This window comes from Mesoplodon mirus (genome assembly GCF_964341445.2).
Source record: "Mesoplodon mirus genome assembly, chromosome: 14".
Lineage (NCBI taxonomy): Eukaryota > Metazoa > Chordata > Mammalia > Artiodactyla > Ziphiidae > Mesoplodon > Mesoplodon mirus.
In genome coordinates, this window is record NC_138990.1 from 10,528,950 (window position 1) to 10,550,423 (window position 21,474).

The window sequence follows — 21,474 nt, forward strand, 5'->3', positions numbered from 1 at the left end:
GAATCCACTACTACGACCTCCCACTTCACACCTGACTCCTTAAAGACACAAATACATGTGCTGCCACTACTCAAACACACAGCCAGGGGAGCTGTCCGCTGCACAAACCCACACACAACGAGCGATGGCTGGGAAAGCACAAGAGAAAAGAGTCTGGTCGGCATCCACCTGCGTTTTAACCGTTACTGTCAGGCAGGCCTTCTAATAACAGTACTAAATGGTACTAAATCTTAACATGAGAAGGGGACATAAGATTTACATAACATGGAAAAATAATAACAAATGAGAAAAGAGCCTGTAATGAAGAAGGTAGATAAAAGAAAGTAACCAAAAACTATTTTTTAATTGCTTTGAAGAGTGGTAGAGATGAAAGAGGTGTGGGCAAGAACAGGATGGCAATTTTAAACACAGAGAAGCAAAGTTCACAGTTTAGATGGTGAGTGAGTAAAGGACAGGGCTCAGTTAAAAAAATTACTTCAGGGCTTCCCTGGTGGCGCAGTGGTTGAGAGTCCGCCTGCCAATGCAGGGGACACGGGTTCGTGCCCCAGTCCAGGAGGATCCCACATGCCGCAGAGCGGCTGGGCCCGTGAGCCATGGCCGCTGAGCCTGCGCGTCCGAAGCCTGTGCTCCACAATGGGAGAGGCCACAACAGTGAGAGGCCCGGGTACCGCAAAAAAAAAAAAAAAAAAAAAAAAAAAAAAAAAATTACCTCATAGATATATTTTTAAAGAAAAGAAAGTTGAAAAATCAAGAGCTTATAAATTATAAATAAACGTGTTGATGGAAGAGAAATGAGTAATTCTGAAGGTGGAATAGATGGTGGGGTGGGGAGTAACAAAATGGAGAAAAAATTTTTTAATAAACTGAAGGTCCCATTTAAGAGTTAAAGTTGGATTGTCACAAAGCCCATTAGCTGGTCTCCTTGCTCTGTCCGTGGTTCCTTTATCTATTCTCCACAGTAGCCAGTAATCTTATTAAAAGTCAGCTATCAACCCCGACTCATAATCCTCCCAACAACTTCCCATCTTACTCAGACTAGAAAACAAAACTCCTATGATGGCCTCCAAAGACGGCCACTATGGGCTTTCTGCTCCCTCTCTACTGTTGCTATTATTCTGCTCTTACTCTACCCCGGTTTCATTCGCTCCTGGCTAGAATACGCCAAGGCTTTGCTCTAGCTAATCCTTCTGCCTGGATGCTCTTCCCCACCAGCCCTTTACATGACTGACTCCCTCATCTCTTTCCAGTCTCTGCCCAAATGACACCTTCCAGAGGAAACTTTACTTACCCACTCCATTTAAAATTGCAATATTCCCTCCCACACTTATCACTGTATGACATCCTATACATAATTTACTTGTATATTTATATGCGACTTCCCTCCCCTCATCCCACTAAGGAATCTTCACAGCATCTGTGTGTTTGTTTTTACTGTTTTGTTCACTGCTATAACCCCAGTGCCTAAAAGACACCCAGCACTTGGCACACAGTAGATACTCAGTATTTACTGAGTGAAAGTCAGGTGATTTAATCAAGGCCAGAAGTGAAAGGAGAAACATAATAAATTCAACTGCACGCGGACCAGGTTAGGACTAGGCAGTGCTATAAATTAGTGTGGGATTACAATCATCAAGGGGAAAAAAATCTGCAGATCAAAACTAGATCAAGACACTTCATCACTAACAAAGAAGAGAGAAGAAAGAGTTGGTGAACAGGCAGAAAAAAGAGGTGTGGAAAGAGAACAAATCTTAAAATCTAAAGAGAGGGAAAGCTAGGAGTCAGAGAAAAGGAAAAAGTAACAGAAAAATAAGTGTGCTGCAGGCAAGACAATTTTAGTTAGCATTACTTAGTAGCTGTTCATAATAAAGCCCAATTTCATATCCCACTCAACGCTTAAAATGAGAGCCAAGATGACAGGTGAGAACACTCCCTTCCCAAGGTGAGGGAAGAGTCTTTCATGGGGACGGGCCCCCTCTTGACCATGGGTACAAATACATTAAAACAATTCATTTACCTATAATTTTAAAAGAATGATTCTAAATATAGGTACCTGTTGTTGAAGCTGAAGTGTCTCCCTTTTGTTTTTGGAGTTGTGAAGCAGGCTGTTTAGATTCTTTCATTGCCTCAGGTACACTAGAGGTTTTTAGTGGACCAGACTGAATCTTGGAAATGAAAAACATTTAAGATTTCAGATATGATAGCGTTCTTAAAAACAGGCAGCACAAAGTATCTTGTATTATTTTAAAAGTCAAGTTTTTCAGGCTTTTAACATAAATGTATCAACAATTTACAACAATGTATTTTATTTTTTAATTTTTTTAACTTCTTTATTGGAGTATAATTGCTTTACAATGGTGTGTTAGTTTTCACTATATGACAAAGTGAATCAACTACATATATACATATATCCCTATATCCCCTCCCTCTTGCGTCTCCCTCCCACCTTCCCTATCCCACCCTTCTAGGTGGTCACAAAGCACCGAGCTGATCTCCCTGTGCTAGGCAGCTGCTTCCCACTAGCTATCTATTTTACATTTGGTAATGTATATATGTCCATGCCACTCTTTCACTTCGTCCCAGCTTACCCTTCCCCCTCCCCGGGTTCTCAAGTCCATTCTCTACGTCTGCATCTTTATTCCTGTCCTGCTCCTAGGTTCATCAGAACCATTTTTTTTTTAAGATTCCATATATATATGTGTTAGCATATGGTATTTGTTTCTCTCTTTCTGACTTACTTCACTCTGTATGACAGGCTCTAGGTCCATCCACCTCACTACAAATAACTCAATTTCGTTTCTTATTATGGCTGAGTAATATTCCATTGTATATATGTGCCAAAACAATGTATTTTATTAACCATAGTAAGAGAAGCCATCATACTAGAAAAACGCAGTCCAAAAATGTCATTCCAAATGACTAGTCTATATTTTAATAGTAACAAAGACTTCTCTTAGGGCAACTAATAAAGTACATGATATATGACCTTCCCTTTAAACACCATTCCTTTTATATATACAACACTGAGAAGGCCATTTCCATTCGCATTCTAAATCCAGTTAAGGTGTCTTCTAAATAAATTCAGTTAAAAACAAATGTTTTTTTAGAAGGCTCTGAGTAAAAATGAAAATTCATCTTTTTTCTCTTTAATCTCCAAGATTCCCGTACGTGCACACTAAGATATATGATCTAATTGTGAGTAATGCCTGTTTTTCTCTTTCTCAATAACCACCTGCCTTAAGTTTAAGGCACCACTCATTAACAGGACTGCCAGGTGATGTGCCACAGAAAATTACTGAATAACAGAAATATTTTCATTTACCACCTATGTTGTCCCCCTTTTTGCCAGAACTTGGCAATGGGACTCAGATATTCCTAAGATGACTACTCAAACATAATAGAAATGGTTCTGAATTTCGTCACTACCAGAAATCAGAAATATATCCATTTTCTTACTATTAAAATTTTGTTATTTTTTAACTCATGAAATGCATGCTCACTATACAACAAGCAAAATAACACACATCAAGATACATCATTGTTTTAGTTCGCCCCTTCAGCTCCTTCCAGCACTCTCAGGGAGCCACTGCTAATGCCCTGAAATCTATCCTTCCACCCATGAGCTCAGGCATATACATATACAATTTTTCATTTCTTTAAACAAACTAAAATAGTTAATTTTATAATATACAAATTATCATGTAACCTTTTTTTCATTTAACAACATATTACGGACATTCGCTTCCGGTCAAGAAATTCTTTTTAGTTGAATAACATCCTAATTTAATTGTATAGCCTAATGGAGTGGCAAATCCCATAATTTGGTCAATCACTCCCCTACTTATGGACATTCAAGTTGTTTCCTGATTTTTGTTAAGCATTCTTGTCCACAGACAACTGGAAAGCACTAGAGTGTGATGTCTGCAGGATAGCTGCCAGAAGAGGGACTGCTGGGTCAGAGGGCTTGTATATTTTTAAGATGTTATCACTTTAGCCTTGTGTGCCACATAATTATTTTCTGTACGATGTGGACTAAATGAGAGCACTTATGGGACCCCAAAGGGATAAAAATCCAGCTCTACATAATATTACTTCAATTTTTTAAAAAATGAAAACATATACCCAGCAAAGTATTTTCAAGATGAAAACAACGTGCTTTTCAAAGTATTCTCTAGGATAAACTGAAATTGTGCTTAAAACTCTTACCGGCTTCTTTGGCAATGGAACAGTATACGGTGGGGAACCAAGAACCATCTCAAAGAGTTTGTCTGAGTAAGGTATGGTTTTCTCTACATTTTTCCGGAAATGGGAATCCCATTTGGCATACAGGATAGTGCCACCAATCCCGCCACCAACAAACAAGATGCCAGCTCCAGCAAGTTTGCTAGGGGACAACCTAAGTGAAAGGAATAGGAAACACATTTTTATTTTTTGGCTCTCCTAATGTAAGGGTCTCAAAGACCTCAAGCCTCCATTTCTCTACCACTGATTCAGATCACAGCAGCCCAGTTTATCACCACGGCTGCACATCACCTTTCCCTGATCTGTTTTTTAATATGTTCACAACAAAAAATAATATTTCTTTATGGATAATTTTTTAACACAGTAATATCTAGGATAGGAAGAATGAAGCAATTTGCCCTTTAACACCTAAAACTTAGCATGTTCAGGGACTTCCCTGGCGGCCCAGTGGTTAAGAGTCCGCCTTCCAATGCAGAGAGTGCAGGTTTGATCCCTGGTCAGGGAGCTAAGATCCCACATGCCTCCTAGACTTTAAAAATGGTCCTCATCAAAAAAAAAAAAAAAAACCTTGGCATGTTCACAATCATGAGGTTTCCTTTGAACCCAAAAAACAAGTATCACTAATTTTCAACAGTCCTCTCCCTTAAACATTTCCGTAAATACAATAAAACAAATGTCAAGTAGAACAAATACTTTTTAAGTTCCAACGTGCTGAGTTCTGGATGTATATCTATTTGCTATAAAGAGGTGGGGGGGGGTCTACCTTGGATGCCATCCAGTCACCAAAGAACCAAAAGGAGCACTATAACAAATTTTCACCTACAAATAAATAATGCTCCAAAGATACTATGGCAAAGCTCCAGTGTTTGTACCCCTTAAAAAAAAAAAGATTTTAAGCAGATGTTCTCATATCCAAAGAACGAACACACACACACACCCTTCAGCATACAGTTAAAAGCCTATTTATTTACAGGGAGACATGCTACATACCGAGAACTGCCTGGAGTGGAGTATCTACGGCATGGTCGCAATGGACGGAGTACAAACTTCCCACAAAGACAACTCTAAAGAAGAAGGAGAAAACACCACAACCAATAGAGTTACAAGAATCTGGGAGGACTTTAGGGTTGGGAACTCATTTGTAGTACTTTTATTACAAATACAAACGTCTTCATTAAACAAAAATTTATTTTACTTTCAGAAACCAACTTACCTTACCATGAAATATATTTACAAACCCTTAAAAACAGTGATGCTTCCTACGCCCCAAGGCTCATATAAAACTACTTTTAAGATTTCAAAAAAAGGGACTATGAGACCATGATCAATTAGCATTTTTTTAAATTGAGGTAGAGTTGATGTACGGTATAAGTTTCAGGTGTACAACATAGTGATTCACAATTTTTAAAGATTCTTTTTTTTTTTTTTTTTTTTTTTGCGGTATGTGGGCCTCTCACTACCGTGGCCTCTCCCGTTGTGGAGCACAGGTTCCAGACACGCAGGCTCAGCGGCCATGGCTCACAGGCCCAGCCGCTCCGCGGCACGTGGGATCCTCCCGGACCGGGGCACGAACCCGTGTCCCCTGCATCGGCAGGCGGACTCTCAACCACTGAGCCACCAGGGAAGCCCTAAAGGTTATATTCTATTTATAGTTATTATAAAATACTGGCTATACTTCCTGTGTTGTACAATATATCCTTGTAGCTTATTTATTTTACAAATGGCAGTTTGTATCTCTTAATCCCCTACCCCTGTCTTGCCTCTCCCCACTTCCCTCTCCCCACTGATAAGCACTGATTTGTTCTCTGTTTCTGTTATATTCACTAGTTTGTTGTATTTTTTAGATTCCACGTATAACTGATTTCATACAGTACTTGTCTTTGTCTAATTTATTTCACTTAGCATAATGCCCTCCGAGTCCATCCGTGTTGCTCAAATGGCAAAATTTCATTCTTGTTTATGGCTGAGTAGTATTCCATTTTACACACACACACCTTCTTCATCTGCTCATCTGTTGATGGACACTTAGGTTGCTTCCATCTCTTGGCTATTGTAAATACTGCTGCTATAACACTGGGGTGCCAATTAGCACTTTTAATGTTATGTACGCTAATTATTTCTTAGAGACAATTTGCCATGTTTTCTTTTTTATAAATTTATTTATTTTATTTATTTATTTTTGGCCGCATTGGGTCTTCGTTGCTGTGTGCAGGCTTTCTCTAGCTGCGGCGAGCGGGGGCTACTCTTCATTGTGGTGGCTTCTCTTGTTGCGGAGCATGGGCTCTAGGCACACAGGCTTCAGTAGTTGTGGCACGCAGGCTCTAGAGCGCAGGATCAGTAGTTGTGGTGCACGGGCTTAGCTGCTCCGCGGCATGTGGGATCTTCCCAGACCAGGGCTTGAACCCGTGTCCCCTGCGTTGGCAGGCAGGCAGGTTTTTAACCACTGCGCCACCAGGGAAGCACCATGTTTTCTTAATTGGCAAGAAAAAACAAAACAAAGTATAAAATATCTATTTTCACTCTGTAAACGCAGACATCTGAAAAATCACCTACAGAGTCTAGCAAACAACACCGCGCTGTAAGATACCTATGAATCCACTCAGGGCAGAGATCCAGCCTTAGCTTAATCTACCCAGAAAACCAAGTTTCCCATCTCTACAGTGATCATGTAACTAGTCAATTCCAATAGGCATTCATCTAAATCTAAAAGTTCATTTTGGTTTCTCCTAATGTATGATTAGACTAAAAGTCAATAGTGTTAAGAAAAAAAACTAATTTTACTAATGTCATAAATGTTCATGTAAATACTTATCTCCATATAAGTTGTCTACCTTTACACAAAAGCAAATGATCAAGACAATGCTGTGTGATTTGTTTTAATCAAAGTAAAGCACATAACATCAAATGTTTCTTAACAAAATGTAGATCCCTTAAATAAAACAAATAAATGGGCATCTAAATACTATTTGGGGAGGGTTTTGATAAACTTAACGTCATTCATAGCTATCAATTTCAAATTTCAAACTTATTGTATCCAGAAATAAAATCTTTCTTTATACCAAGTAGGAAATCAAAGAGCAGCAAGGGAAAAAAAAATGCTTTCTCTAGGTTCCTTGATGAAACTGCATCTAAGGAGTAACAGAAAAACACAAACTTCCTTTTAAAAGTATCTTAAATTGTAAGAAAATATATCACATGATCAGAGAGCACATGAAATTACTCTAGAATTATAGTTGCATTTACATTCTATTTGCCAAAGCCTAGAGGTAAACATCATATTAACATATTAATACATTTGGGGGAGGAAAAACTATGTTCTACAATGTGTAAAGCAGCTATAATTGGTATTTTAAAAGTATTTCAATTATTACCTTTAGTGTAGAATTCTCAACTGAAATTACAAGAAAAGGGTGTTTTCCTACTGTTCTATAAAGCAGGTAGCATGACACTTCAAACAGAATTGCATCTACTTTCATATATCAACAACTCCATTTTGTTCACTTAGAGATGAAATACTAGGAAACCATTAAAGTTGTGTTTTGTTTAAGAAAGCTTTTTTTTTACCTCAATGGGTATAAAAATGTATTCGAGTCAAAAATTAAGGCACCGTTAATGGTGGATAATTAGCTAACTGGAATGTCAAGCAGCAAACATAATAATGGAGACTTGATTCTGTGTTAATAGAGCCAAATTCAACACTAGAGTTTGAGAACACCCTAATTCACAGCAATATATATTTTTTAACCTGCTCCTTTATCCATCTTCTACTTTTACCTTGCCCCTCTTCCCTCCCTTTGACAGATATATTTGATGTGATTTTAAGTTTATAGTTCCTAGCATTAAGTAAATTTAAAATCTGAAATTCAAAATCAAAATTCAAAATGTTTCGTTACATACGGAGTGAAGTCTCCCTCATGCTCTGTCTTCCAGCCACTTAGATTCCCTCTCCATAGGCAACCAGCGCTGTTTCTTATATATTCAGATATTTTGTGATGGAGAATTCCGGGCACGCCCCCTTTACACAAATGATACCATAACATACACCCAGTCCTGTAGTAAAGTTCACTCAACAATATACACTTGAGCTCATTCTATATCAGCACATGAAAACCTTCCTACTGGATGTGAGTGATTCAGTACTCCACTGTATGGTTGGTTGTACGGCTGTTAGCATAACTGATGCCATCTTAGGCCCACACAGTTCCTCCTGTCCTTCCACAGACCCTGCCCAGGATGGTACTGTGTGGTAAACCGCTTCTCTGTCATCAAAGGCTTTGTAGTTAACAGATATTGTTTCATAATCATTAGGACCAGGGGGCCTCTATGCTCTGTTAGTCCCCAAACATTGAAGACCTTTGCTGACATATTCCCCTACCCATGAGACCAGTTACCCACTCAATCATCTTGACTTAGGAATGCACGTCCTGTTCCCAAGCACATACCCCTGTACTCTAGGTTAACTATAAAATCGTCCCAATAGCCCCTCAGACATGCGGAGTGCAGCTGTGAACACTTCTGGATCATTGCCTGCCGGATCCCACCCTGTAAGTTACCCTATAATAAACTCATCTGTTGATTATGTGGAGCTGCCTGCCTTGTGTTTTGGTCTCAAGACGCTCTCAGTTTGGTGGGTACATTTCATTCTCTCTGACCTCCAACAGTTGTCACTTAATATATTTAACCAGCCTTTTTTTTTTTTTTTTTTTGCGGTATGCGGGCCTCTCACTGCCGTGGCCTCCCCCGTTGCGGAGCACAGGCTCCGGACGCGCAGGCCCAGCGGCCATGGCTCACGGGCCCAGCCGCTCCGCGGCATATGGGATCCTCCCAGACCGGGGCACGAACCCGTATCCCCTGCATCGGCAGGCGGACTCTCAACCACTGCGCCACCAGGGAGGCCCTTAACCAGCCTTTTTGATGGTGACTGAGGTTTTGTTTAAACTTTTATTATAATAAACAATGAGAAACATACATCATTTGGGGTCAATTTCTAAAAGTATTCCTAAAAGTAAAATCTGAAAAATTTACTGTAGATTTTGCTGTATTAGGGGCGTCCCTAGTGGCACAGTGGTTAAGAGTCCGCCAGCCAGTGCAGGGGATGGGGGTTCCCATAGCCTCTCCAACAGCCTTGCAGTGCAGTTTTAATCACAGTTTCTTTTGTTATGACTGTGCATCTTTTAATATATTTATTATCTATTTTACTTCCTTTTCTATGAACTATCAGAGTGTATCCTTTGACCACTTTTAAATAAGATTTATTATCTTTATGTTCTAAGTGTTCTTCACATATGAAGAAAAATTAGCCATGTCCCTGCTACTTGCAAATGGTTTTATCCAGTTTGTGATACTTTTATAGCCAAAAGTGTCCATCTTTTATGATTTCCAGGTTTTCTCCTATTCTTAGAAAGCCACCCTCCGATGATAAAATAAGTCTTCCATGGTTTTACTCTCATGGTTTCATCTTTTTTATATTTAAATCTTTGAATCCAGTGTGAAGTATATGGCATGGATTCAACTTTATTTTTTCCTAAATGTCTATTCAGTTGTCCCTAAATCGTAGACTGAATAATCCATTTTTTCCCCAACAATTTGAAATGCCACCTTAAAATATACTCAATTCCTTGATGCATTTAGATTTCCTAATTTGTTCCACTGTTCCACCTATTCACACACTCCTATTCACAGACTAACACCGCAATGTTTTAACTACTGCATGTTAGAATTAGGTTTTAACCTGGTAGAGCCAGTCTTCTCTTCTAGTACTATTCTTTTTCAGAATTTTTCTGGATATTCTTGCTTTTGTTTTTGTTTTTGAAAGCTGAGCTTTGAATTAAACAACTGCAAAATGCACCAACTGTAATATGCACCCTGATTTAAGAAGGGATAAAACGTGAAAAAATGTATCTTTTATGACCAAAAATTAGTAGCAATAAAAGGTTTAACACTTGGGACTTCCCTGGTGGCGCAGGGGTTAAGAATCCACCTGCCAATGCAGGGGACATGGGTTTGATCCCTGGCCCAGAAAGATCCCACATGCCGCGGAGCAACTAAGTCCATGCGCCACAACTACTGAGCCTGCGCTCTAGAGCCCGCGAGCCACAACTACTGACCCCACGCGCTGCAACTACTGAAGCCCGCACACCTAGAGCCCGTGCTCCGCAACGAGAAGGCACCGCAATGAGAAGCCTGCGCACCATAACAAAGAGTAGCCTCCACTCGCCGCAACTAGAGAAAGCCCACACACAGCAATGAAGACCCAACGTAGCCGAAAAATTAATTTAAAAAAAGTTTCATACTTCTGTACAAAAAAAGAAAATTGATTGTATCCTGACGCAAATAAACAGTTTTTTATCTGAAATAGTGGCTCCTGGTTTAAAAATTTAAGTATCCTATTCATTAGGCTACCGTCATAGTCTATGTTGCCTTTCATATTCCAAACAGAGCTTTAAGAGTCAAAATATTTAAGTTTTTTATGGTTTTATCACCCAAGTATGAATCCCTAGATACAAAGTTTAGTCTTGCCTATTAAAAAAAATATGGATATCTTCTAAGTCTATTAATCCATAGGTCTTTTACTCTATAGGTGTTCCCTCCAGTAATTATTCTGTTGAAGAAATCTGCTTGTTCAACCTGCAGAATTTTCCACAGACTGGATTTTGTTCAAGGTTCAATTTAACACGTTCCTGTCCTCTGTACTTCCTGCAAGCTGGAGCTGGAACCAGACACTTGATCAGACTCAGGTTTACGCTCTTTGGCAAGACTTCAGGGGTGGTGTTTTCTTTCACTGGGAGGTACACGACGTCTGCTTGCCTCTCGTTTTGTGCTGTTATCAACTGTGCTTATGTACAATGTCTAGATCCATTAAGTTATTGGAAGTTGCAAAAAGGGGTCTCTAATTCTATTTTTCATTTATAATTGGACGTATTTTATAAAGAGATGCTTCCCCTCGTCTACAATTTGATTACTCAGTAGTGCAGTTCACAGAGGAAAGGAGGGTAAATGGCTGATTCTTTGTATCCTTTTATCCAGTTATCCTCTGATGATGAACAACTGTGCGGTCTTTTGGTTTTCATTTATTAATTGTGACAGATTGTATTTTCCAAAAACTGCCATATTTCACATCCCACATGCTTTTACAGAACCTTGCCACTTCCCCAGAACCCTGTAAGCTCATGAGACCCCAAGAACCTCCTAATGGAACCTCCTCAGAAATGAAAGATATTTACTTATATGTTATTTCCTTATAAGTATATACAATACAATTTTTATCTGTATAATAATAAATATTATTTACCTTAAAAGAATAAAGAAAGACTAGGTTTGGGGTGATCTGTTTTACAGCTATAACCAAACAGATGCTTGTACCTGGAAATAGGGTGCTACTATAAAACATAAAGCACGTGTTAATGACTTTGGGACTGGGGGGTGGGGAGTGAAAGTTGGAAGGGCCTTGAGGAGACTCTTAGCAGAAGCCTAATGGCCTTCATAGAAGCTGTTTTGGTGAGGGCTTAAGAAAAGTGAGAAAAATATTTTTGGAACCTGGAGGAAAAAGGGATCTTTGTATGTAGTGGCAGAAGTTTATCAAAATTGTCACCCGTGGTAAGACATGGAAAATAGAAAATTAGGTATAGCTATACCTAATGAACTGATGGATTTAGCTAAAGACAGTACTAAGCAGAACGTTCACAAGTGCCAACTGCTTCCTTTTAGCAGAGTATAAGGATAGAGCTGAGCTTCTGAAACACAAACAAACCAAAAACAACTGTTTAGCTTTCAAGCAAAATTTGAAGGAAATATAAAGGAGCCAGTATTTGGTGGGTTAAAAAATAAGACTGTATCTCGTTCTCAGCCTCTCCAGTTAGCAACGATCCTTTAAGACCTCAGAAAGATCTCAGGAGGTGCTCCTCACAGAACTCTTTATACTGAGAAAAGGCCCACTAAGGATCTTAAGAGTATGCATCCCATATTCTTTTTATTAAACAACAGGGCAACTGAGAATCTTAGGGGTTTGAGACCACAGCAGCCTCACAGGGAGCCCAAAATTGGAGAAGAGCTTATTCTGATCAGATTTGTGGGTGTGGCTCTTGTCTAATGGAGAACACCCCAGTAAGACCCACAAGGAACCCACAAAGTCATTAAGATGAAAAACAGGCCGGCCTGGATTTAAAGGTGAAGAGTATAAAACAAATAGAGGTTTTGGGCCTCTAGAACTTCTACAGACAGAAAGCAGTCTGAGAAAACGATTCAGCTGCCAACAGGCAGCATATCTGGAAAAGGAAGGATGGGGCTTCCCTGGTAGCGCAGTTGTTAAGAATCCGCCTGCCAGTGCAGGAGACATGGGCTCGAGCCCTGGTCCGGGAAGATCCCACATGCTGCGGAGCAACTAAGCCCGTGTGCCACAACTACTGAGCCTGTGCTCTAGAGCCCGCGAGCCACAACTACTGAGCCCACGTGCTGCAAGTACTGAGCCCGCGCACCTAGAGCCCGTGCTCCGCAACAAGAGAAGCCGCCACAATGAGAAGCCCGCGCACCACAGTGAAGAGTAGCCCCCGCTCACAGCAACTAGAGAAAGTCTGTGCGCAGCAACCAAGACCCAGCACAGCCAAAAATTAATTAATTAATTTTAAAAAAAAGAAAAGGAAGGATGATTCAAAGGGCGAAACCTGAAGCCCCGAAGGTAGAACCAAGAGCTATGGAGAGGGACTTCCCTGGCGGTCCAGTGGTTAATACTAAGCGCTTCCACGGCAGGGGGCTCGGGTTCGGGGAACTAAGATCCCACATGCCGCGCAGTGCAGCCAAAAAAAAAGAAGAGCTACGGAGAAACATTCCCAAACAGGAGGACTAAGTCCTAATTAAGCAAGCAGCAACATGTGCCAGTCAGATTTGACATTTGCTATGAACAGTGACTACTGTGTGCCTCTTTGGGTGGGAGTGTCACACTACATTGTGCGTTGGGTATATGGGGAACAGATAACTGGTCTCTTTAGTTCACAGGTCTTTAGACTGAAAGGAAAAGCACTTAAGGAACTGTACCCAACACACCACATTCAAGATGTCTTACCTGCAAAGGGATCTGATTTGATGGCCAAGATCCTGGTCCGTCAGTCTAAGCCTGACGCTGTGATGGGATGAGGTTTTGGAGGGTTACAAGGAAGGCTGTGAATGCATTGACATGTGGGAGGAATGCAAGCTGTTGTGGCTACAAGGCAGACTGTATTGCCCCAAACTGACTACAGGAGTATTTCCTGTAACACATGCTCTTCCAGAAACCTGCTGCTCCTCCAGCAAACTGAGCCCTTCCCTGGAACAAGGGCGCGCCTCAGTCACTAATGTACTAACAGAGGGCAGTGAAGGTGAGGCTCTGTGACTTCTGAGACCGAGACATAACGGGGACACGGCTTCTGCCTGGCTCCGCCTCTCATCACACTGGCTCTTGGAACACAGCCGCCAAACTGGGAGGAAACCCAGACACACACGTAGGTGTTCCAGCCAACAGTCCCAGCTGAGGTCTCAGCTGCAGCCAGTATCAACTGCCGGACACGGGAGGGAGGGAGCCTTTGAGATGACTCTAGCCCCAGCCACGGCCTGACTTACAGCCTCACGAGGGACACAAAATGCCCAGCTGAGGCCAGGAAGCCCCCAGAAGTGAGGGAGGCAGTCAATAAATCCTTTACCCCCAGCTCAAGGTGCCTTAGCAAACCACAACAGGACCTCTATCAACTCACGGATTCAAACACTTTGGATGAACTTACACCAGTTGCAAATGTTATCTTTTTGAAAACTCAAATTGTCCCATTTTTGGCTAATGGATGCTACTTCAAGTTTATTAGATATTATTTTATATTACGTTAATTTTATATATATATATATATATATATATTTAAGTCTAGCTCTGTATATATCAGGCCATCTGCAACTGCCTGGTGTTAAGTGTTTTGTTTTGTTTTTTTCTCTGTGTGGTAAAATTCGCTTATAAAATTCACCATTTTAAAGTGTACATTTCAGTGGCATTTAGTACATCCACAATGCTGTACAACCATCACCGCTATCTAGTTCCAGAACAGTTTCATCACTCCAAAAGTAAATTCCTGTACCAAGTAAGCAGTCTCCCCATTTTCCCTTCTCCCCAGCTCCTGTCAGCCACTATCTACTTTCTGGCTCTTCATTGGCAGGTGGATTCTTAACCACTGCACCACCAGGGAAGCCCCAAAACATTTTTTAATTTTGCGAAATCCAATTTATCTTGTGTCTTTTGGTGTCACGTATAAGAAACCACTGCCAAATCCAAGGTCTACCTTCAGAACTCTCTTTCTTAAGCACCAAACTAAACTCTCTCTTTATTTATATAAACTAAACGTCCTAACTTTAACACACAAAATATTGGACACTTCTTAGTTCTGGAATACCTTTTTATTAATAATAACCAACAATGTAGAAAAGACAATACTGTTTCAAAACAACTTGCCTTGACCTATAGCCTTGTAATAAATGTTATAAGGTTAGCATTGCTGCTTCCAACCTATAGAAACATGATTTTAACAAACAAAACCCAAAAAAGCGAGTTAAAACACACAATTCCCACGTAATGTTCTTGCAAAGACCACTGATTCCGTAGCTCTCCCAAATTAAAGTGAACATATAAAAAGAAACCACAATCCTGGCAACAGAGACTATAATACAAGTCCCCTCATATGAACCCTATCTGGAGGGTGCAGGTTTCCCTTCTAGATGTGGCTGTTTGCTGTAACTGACATTTCGGTTTTGAGATTTGTCATAAGGATTCCTCCCACACAAACAAACAAAAGGTATCCAGAAGTTAATGGCAAGTTCTACATTTGAATTACAGATTAATATCCAGCAACTCTTTCTATAGTTGACTAAAAATATTTTATAGGAATCATGCATTAAGGTTAAAAATATATCACATACACAAATCCAATTAAGTTTGACATGAAAGCAGTGTTATTTCCCAGTAAAAACATATTCTATAGGAGAAAAAGTGCTCTTCAGTTATGACAAGGAAATAGCAAATATTCATCAGTATGGCAAAAGCAGGAAGGTGATATTTCTCTAGTTTTCTCTGCATATATGTGTGAAAATATATATTACCTATATACTCTCAATCTTCTGTTCTAAGTTATGATGTAAAATGTATTTCAAAATGGTTTGAAAGCAATTGGTCCAGAGAAATGAAAATGAAGAATAATAAAAAAGGATTCTGGACTTCCCTGGTGGCGCAGTGGTTAAGAATCTGCCTGCCAATGCAGGAGATATGGGTTCCAGCCCTGGCCGGGAAGATCCCACATGCCGCGGAGTAATTAAGCCCCGGAGCCACAAATACTGAGCCCACGTGCCACAAATACTGAAGCCCAAGCACCTAGAGCCTGTGCTCCGTAACAAGAGAAGCCACTGCAATGACAAGCCCACGCACCGCAACGAAGAGTAGCCCCCGCTCGCCACAACTAGAGAAAAGCCTGTGCGCAGCAATGAAGACCGAACACAGCCAAAAATTTAAACAATAAATTTATTTTAAAAAAAAAGATTCTAATATGCATAGAAGCAAACAGGCTGCATCACATACTAAACTACTTTCTACCACGTGTGCCTCACTACCTACATCTATCATTGAGTAACAGTGTTTTATAACCCTAATGAAAAGAAAGAATTCCAGAAGATGATAGCTAAAAATGTCCACATACAAGTTCAGTCCTAAACTAGCTCTGCTATCAAACTTGGTCTTAGTTAAATAAGCTAGCTTAGTCAACCCTCAAAAATAATGCTTCTTTCTCTTTTTTCAAAATTATAAGCAGATAAGATCAACGCACATGCAGATGACCACTCCCAAATTTGTAGTCTGGGAGAGGGCCAGGCTAGGCTGAAAGCCCAGGTCCTCCAAACCCAATGCCCACCTCAAAAAAGGTTGGGCCTGGCCATGCAGTCCTGGGACTAAAAGAAGACAGATGGTGTTAGGTCTGGGAAGTAAAGTGAGGAAGAATCAGAGCTCTGAAGCTCATTTCTGGGAAAGAAAGAAAGAGCAATTCATTTCTGCTCAATACCCACATGTAAGGAATTTAAGGATGATTAAGTCCAGACACTGAGGATAAGCTAGATGCCAGCCGTGATGGTAAATTTTATATGTCAACTTGGAGGGTGTTTTTGGATGAAATTAACATTTGAATCAGTGAACTATGAATAAAGCAGGTTGCCTTCCATAATGTGGGTGGGCCTCAGCCAGTCAATGGAAGACCTGAATAGAACAAAAAGACCCGTCTCCCCAAGCCAAGAGGGGATTCTCCGGCAGACTGCCTTCAGACTGCAACTGCACCATCGGCTCTCCTGGGTCTCCAGTTTGCCAGCCTTCAGACTGAAAATGCACCACAAGCTCGTCTGGGTCTGTGCATATCAAGCCTGCCAGCCTCCACAACTGCATGGGCCAATTCCTTACAGTAAATCTTTCTAGCTACATGCACATCCTATCGGTGGTTCTGTTTCTCTGGAGAGGTTCTAAAACCTATGGAGGTTTAAGTTTAAGGGAGGTCACATCCACTTACAGAAATTAAGAAAAATTCACAAAGCACATTTATTCTTCCATTCAAACATGACATTCTTTCATTCAAACATGTCACAAATGAGACATCTTTATTTACTGAGCATCTATTAGGAGCTGGGACTATTGTGAGTACTGATATGGATACAGTCCCTTTGAGGAGCTTCCATTTTAATGTGGAAAATACACAATAAATACACAGTATGTCAGGTGGTGGTAGGAGCTACAAAGTAAAACCAAGTAGGGTAAGGGTAAGTTCAGAGTGGTGCAAAGGAGAGAGTGGGCAGAGGTCTGTTTTAGAGAGGGAAGGCCTCTCTGAAGGGAAGGTGATAGCTGAGAAAATATCTGAAGGGAGGGAGAGCTAAGCAAAGATGTGTGGGAGAACTTCAGGGTAAATAGCAAATGAAAAGGCAGTGAGAAGAAGAGAATGAGGCCGAGTAGAAAAATAAGATATGCAAAGAGCCAGATCATGGAGGGCCCAGTGGGCACATTAAAGAGTTTAGATTTTACTCTGATGAGACGGGATGCCACGGGAGGGCATGTCATGGTCTGTATGCTCTTTTAAAGGCCTTTGTTAACAACTAGGTGAAGAACTGACTCTAGGAGGGCAATAGTAAGAGCCAGAAGACATTTAAGAAGATGGTGTGTGGTGTGGGGCTTCCCTGGTGGCGCAGTGGTTGAGAGTCCACCTGCCGATGCAGGGGACGCGGGTTCGTGCCCCAGTCCAGGAAGATCCCACATGCCGCGGAGCGGCTGGGCCAGTGAGCCATGGCCGCTGGGCCTGTGCGTCCGGAGCCTGTGCTCCGCAACGGGAGAGGCCACAACAGTGAGAGGCCCGCGTACCGTGGAAAAAAAAAAAAAAGAAGATGGTGTGATGGAGTGGAAAGGATTTTGACAAAATCAAACAAGAATTTAGAAATTTGAGTACAAAGTTCAAAAGCAGAGACTAGACAATCATCTGCTTAGCGATTAAAATCCTGAGAATTGATGTAATCCCAGTAAGAGAGCATATAAAGAGATGGGACAGTATCACTACATGCCTCTTAGAATGGCCAAAATCCCCAACACTGACCACAACCAAATGCTGGTGAGGATGTGGAGCAACAATAACTCTCATTCACTGCTGTTGGGAATGCAAAATCGTACAGCCATTTTGGAAGATAGACTGGCAGTTTCTTACAAAACAAAACATATTCTCACCATATGATCCAGCATATGTGCTCCCTAGTATTTACACAAAGGAGCTGAAAATGTACATCCACGTAAAGACCTGCACTGAAAAGTTTACTGCATCTTTATTCTTAACTGCCAAACCTTGGAGGCAACCAAGATGTCCTTCAGTAGGTGAATGGATAAATAAACTGTGGTATAGCCAGACAATGGAATATTATTCAGCACTAAAAAGAAATGATCCATCAGGCCATGAAAAGACATGGAGGAACCTTAAATATACTAAGTGAAAGAAACCAATCTGAAAAGGCTACATTCTGTATGATTCCATCTATATGACATTCTGAAAAAAGCAAAACTATGCGGACAGTAAAGAGATTGGTGGTTGCCAGGAGGTGGGGGTAGCCAAGTGATGAACAGGTGGAGCACAGAGGATTTCTAGGACAGTGAAAATACTCTATTTGATACCATAGTGATGGATACATATCATCATACATGTGTCTTAATCCACAGAACGTACAACATCAAAAGTGAACGCTAGTGTCAACAATGGATGTTGGGTGATTATGTCAATGTAGGTTCATCAGTTGTAACAAATGTAACACTCCGGTGGCAGATGTTAATACAGGGGGAGGCTATGCATCCCTCAGGCACAGGGTATATGGGGAATGCCCTCCAGTTTGCTGTGAATCTAAAACTGCTCTGAAAAAATGTCTTAAAAGGAAAGGGAAAGGGGGAGAGGGAGAGGGGAAAAGTTCATTGGGGTACTAGAGTTACTAAAGGTACAAGAAGAAGCCGACTCAACAAGGGAAAATAAAAGAGATGAAGGGTAAAATGGTACCCAAGATACTACATGAGAAGAGCAAAAAGAGTTTCACAACGCAACAGGAGCAAATACTATAGAACGAATGAGGAGATAAGAAGAATAAACCAATGAATTTTTCAAGATAGCAGTTTTAGGAAGGTAAGAAATCTTGGTTGCAGGCTAGAAAAGGGTTCATATTTTAATATGAAGTTTTAACCAGTTTTCTCCTAATTTCCTAATTGGGATCCCATTAAGTGGGAAATATTTTGATAAAGGCAAGGAAGGAAAAAGTAATTTTGGACTTCAGGGCAGACAGAGACAGATCAATAACCACCATGATGTAACAAGCCTGGGCCTGAAAGGAGGGCTCCACTGGCTTCACCAGTTCTGCCCTGAAAGGCAGTTACGCTTCCTCCAACCTCCTAGCCCCACTTACGCAGTATGATAGGCCAGATTCTAAGTCGGCTTCCATGATCTCTGCCCCCTGCCGTTAAGCCCATGATTAGAGTCGTAGGGCAAAAGGGATTTTGCAGATGTAATCAGGTTTCTCAGCAGTTGACTTGAGCTAATCAAAAGGGAGTTACCCAGGTGGGCCTGGCCTAAGCACATAAGCCGTTTAAATCTGGGTCTGGAGATCAGAAACAGGGAAGTCAAGAGAGATTTTGAAGTCTGAGAGACAAGCTCCTGGTAGCCTGCAAGAAAGTAAACATCTGTGTTACAAACTGCCTCTGAGGACCTTGCAGCAAGGACCTTCAGACAGCCCCCAGGAAGGGTGAGGTGAGAGCCAGCAAGAAAACAGGGACTTCAGCCCTCCAGCTGCAAGGGACTGAATTCTGCCAACAAACTTAAGGAGCTTAGAAGAGAAGCTCCAAATGAGAACCACAGCAGGGAAAACACTTTGTATCCTTGTGTGACAGCGAGCAGAGAACCCCCACCATTCATGTCCAGAAACAGTAAGATAATAAATGTGTTGTTTTAAGCTACTCACTCTGTGGCACCTGTTATAAAGCAATAGAAAACTAACACCACCCCACACTTTCCTACAGAAGAGGCTGCTTCTCCTACCCTGGAAACTAAAGGGAAGATAAGCAAACTTGAAGAAAAAAAAAAAAAGCTTGACTTTTATTTCTAACTCACTGTGTCCAGGGATTTTGCTCAATTGCTTGAGTCACAGTACCTGTTCTGCAAATACCACATTTTGCCAAAATACCAATTTTCTTTAAATTGCGAGCAATGGGAATAGGTTTCCTTTTTTATTTTTAATTTCAGAAAATTACTTTGATAATTATGCAGAAATAAAAATAACTGGGTGTCTGGGCTCCTTGAATGTCTGCCAAAGTTGTCCCAGCACCTAAAGACACAGATCCTCAGGCTAATCTCAGAAATGAGCACAAGGTCAGGACGCCTAACCTTCCTCGAGTACCAGGTGTGCTAGCTCCATAAATTACAATCTTTCATTTTTGTTCAGAGTAAGAATAGCTCAAGAAGTGTTCTCCGCTACGAAAAGAAAGGCAGCCCCTCCTTATTAATTACAACCTTGACCCCCTAAAACGCGGACTCTAGCAGTCCAGGCACCTCCTTATTAAGATGCAACAAGCCAAGGCTATGCATGTCCTGCTGGGAACTGCAGTTTTCCCCCGTCGACCTTCAACCACTGGCTGCGCGAAACCTATCAAGCGCCCCACCGGCGACCCGGGCGCCAGCAGCCTCAATTGGTCCTAGACTGGGTCAGCACGGGGCTGATTGGATGGCATGTCCCCGAAGCCGTGCCTCCCGTCCTACGCCCGCCTCCCCGCCACCTTCTCTTCTCCACGCCCCATCCCTATTCAGCAATAACCCTCAAGTCATCCCAGTCCATCGAACTAACGAATTAACTGCCTCAAGGGCTCACCCGGGACTCTCGCGATAAGGGCGGCCCTGAGACACGCCTCTGTCCCCGGGCCTAGGCAGAGCCAAAGCCTCCCTTATTTTCCGCCGGTTGCCGGGAATCAGTTTCACCACGCGCTCTCTCCCGGCGCCCGCGTCCTCACCTGGGCGGTGGAGGTCACGCCGGATAACTGACAGGCTCGCAGCATCTCTGCGGGGCTGACCGCGCTGCAGGTGTAAGTGAGAGCTAGGGCGGCGGCGCAAGTAGGGGAAACCTTGCGTCCGTGCGTGCTTGCGTCCGTGCCGCCTCTCCGCGCCGGGCGTACCGGAAGGGCAGCCAACGCCACTGCGCACGCGCAGCTCCCTCTCGCTGTCCGGGCCGCTGGGAGAGGGTGGGCCCTGCTTAGGAGGAAAGGGCGATTTCTCCTTCCGGGTCGCGCTCGGGGTTCTTGGCTGTTACCCCAAGCTCGGGTTACTGGGTGATTGAGAGGGGTAGCAGTGCGACTGGAACTCGGGCTCTGGTCCGCGCGGAAACCGGGTAGGTGTGACTCCGGAGAATTCAAGCACGAAAGCATCTCAGCTGTTTCTGTCAGCTGGATATTTCGTAGAAAGTAATGGATTTGCCCAAAGTTACGTAAACAACGGTGTTGTCTCGGTTTGCGCGTTCTGTTCGTTTGGCAGCCCTTCTTCCGGGAGTCATCCTGCTTGTGGGAGACGGGGTGAAAGAACACTGGGGAGATCTTTGTGCAGAATGTGTCGTTCACGAAACTAATAAATAGCACAGCAGGAATAGACACCCTGATTCTCCGGGTTCCACAGCTTCTACTCCTTCCATATTAAACCACACCGC

General features: G+C 41.9%; 1 protein-coding gene across 4 annotated transcripts in view; it reads right to left on the reverse strand.

Annotated features, from left to right (window-relative positions):
- IMMT (inner membrane mitochondrial protein) overlaps nucleotides 1–20,958 on the reverse strand; it is a 45,365-nt gene extending 24,407 nt beyond the window's left edge. For 3 of the 4 annotated variants that reach the window (XM_082642777.1, XM_082642776.1, XM_082642775.1), the window contains exons 1-4: nucleotides 20,789–20,956; nucleotides 5,230–5,303; nucleotides 4,204–4,393; nucleotides 2,051–2,162 (exon numbers count right to left, since the gene is read on the reverse strand). In XM_082642777.1, the coding sequence (XP_082498903.1) occupies nucleotides 2,051–2,162; nucleotides 4,204–4,393; nucleotides 5,230–5,303; nucleotides 20,789–20,833 (421 nt within the window). In that variant the 5' untranslated portion in view covers nucleotides 20,834–20,956. Of the gene's footprint in view, nucleotides 1–2,050; nucleotides 2,163–4,203; nucleotides 4,394–5,229; nucleotides 5,304–20,788 lie in introns of all 4 variants that reach the window. The other variant, XM_082642778.1, reaches the window with a different exon arrangement.
- Nucleotides 20,959–21,474: the final 516 nt, after the last annotated feature.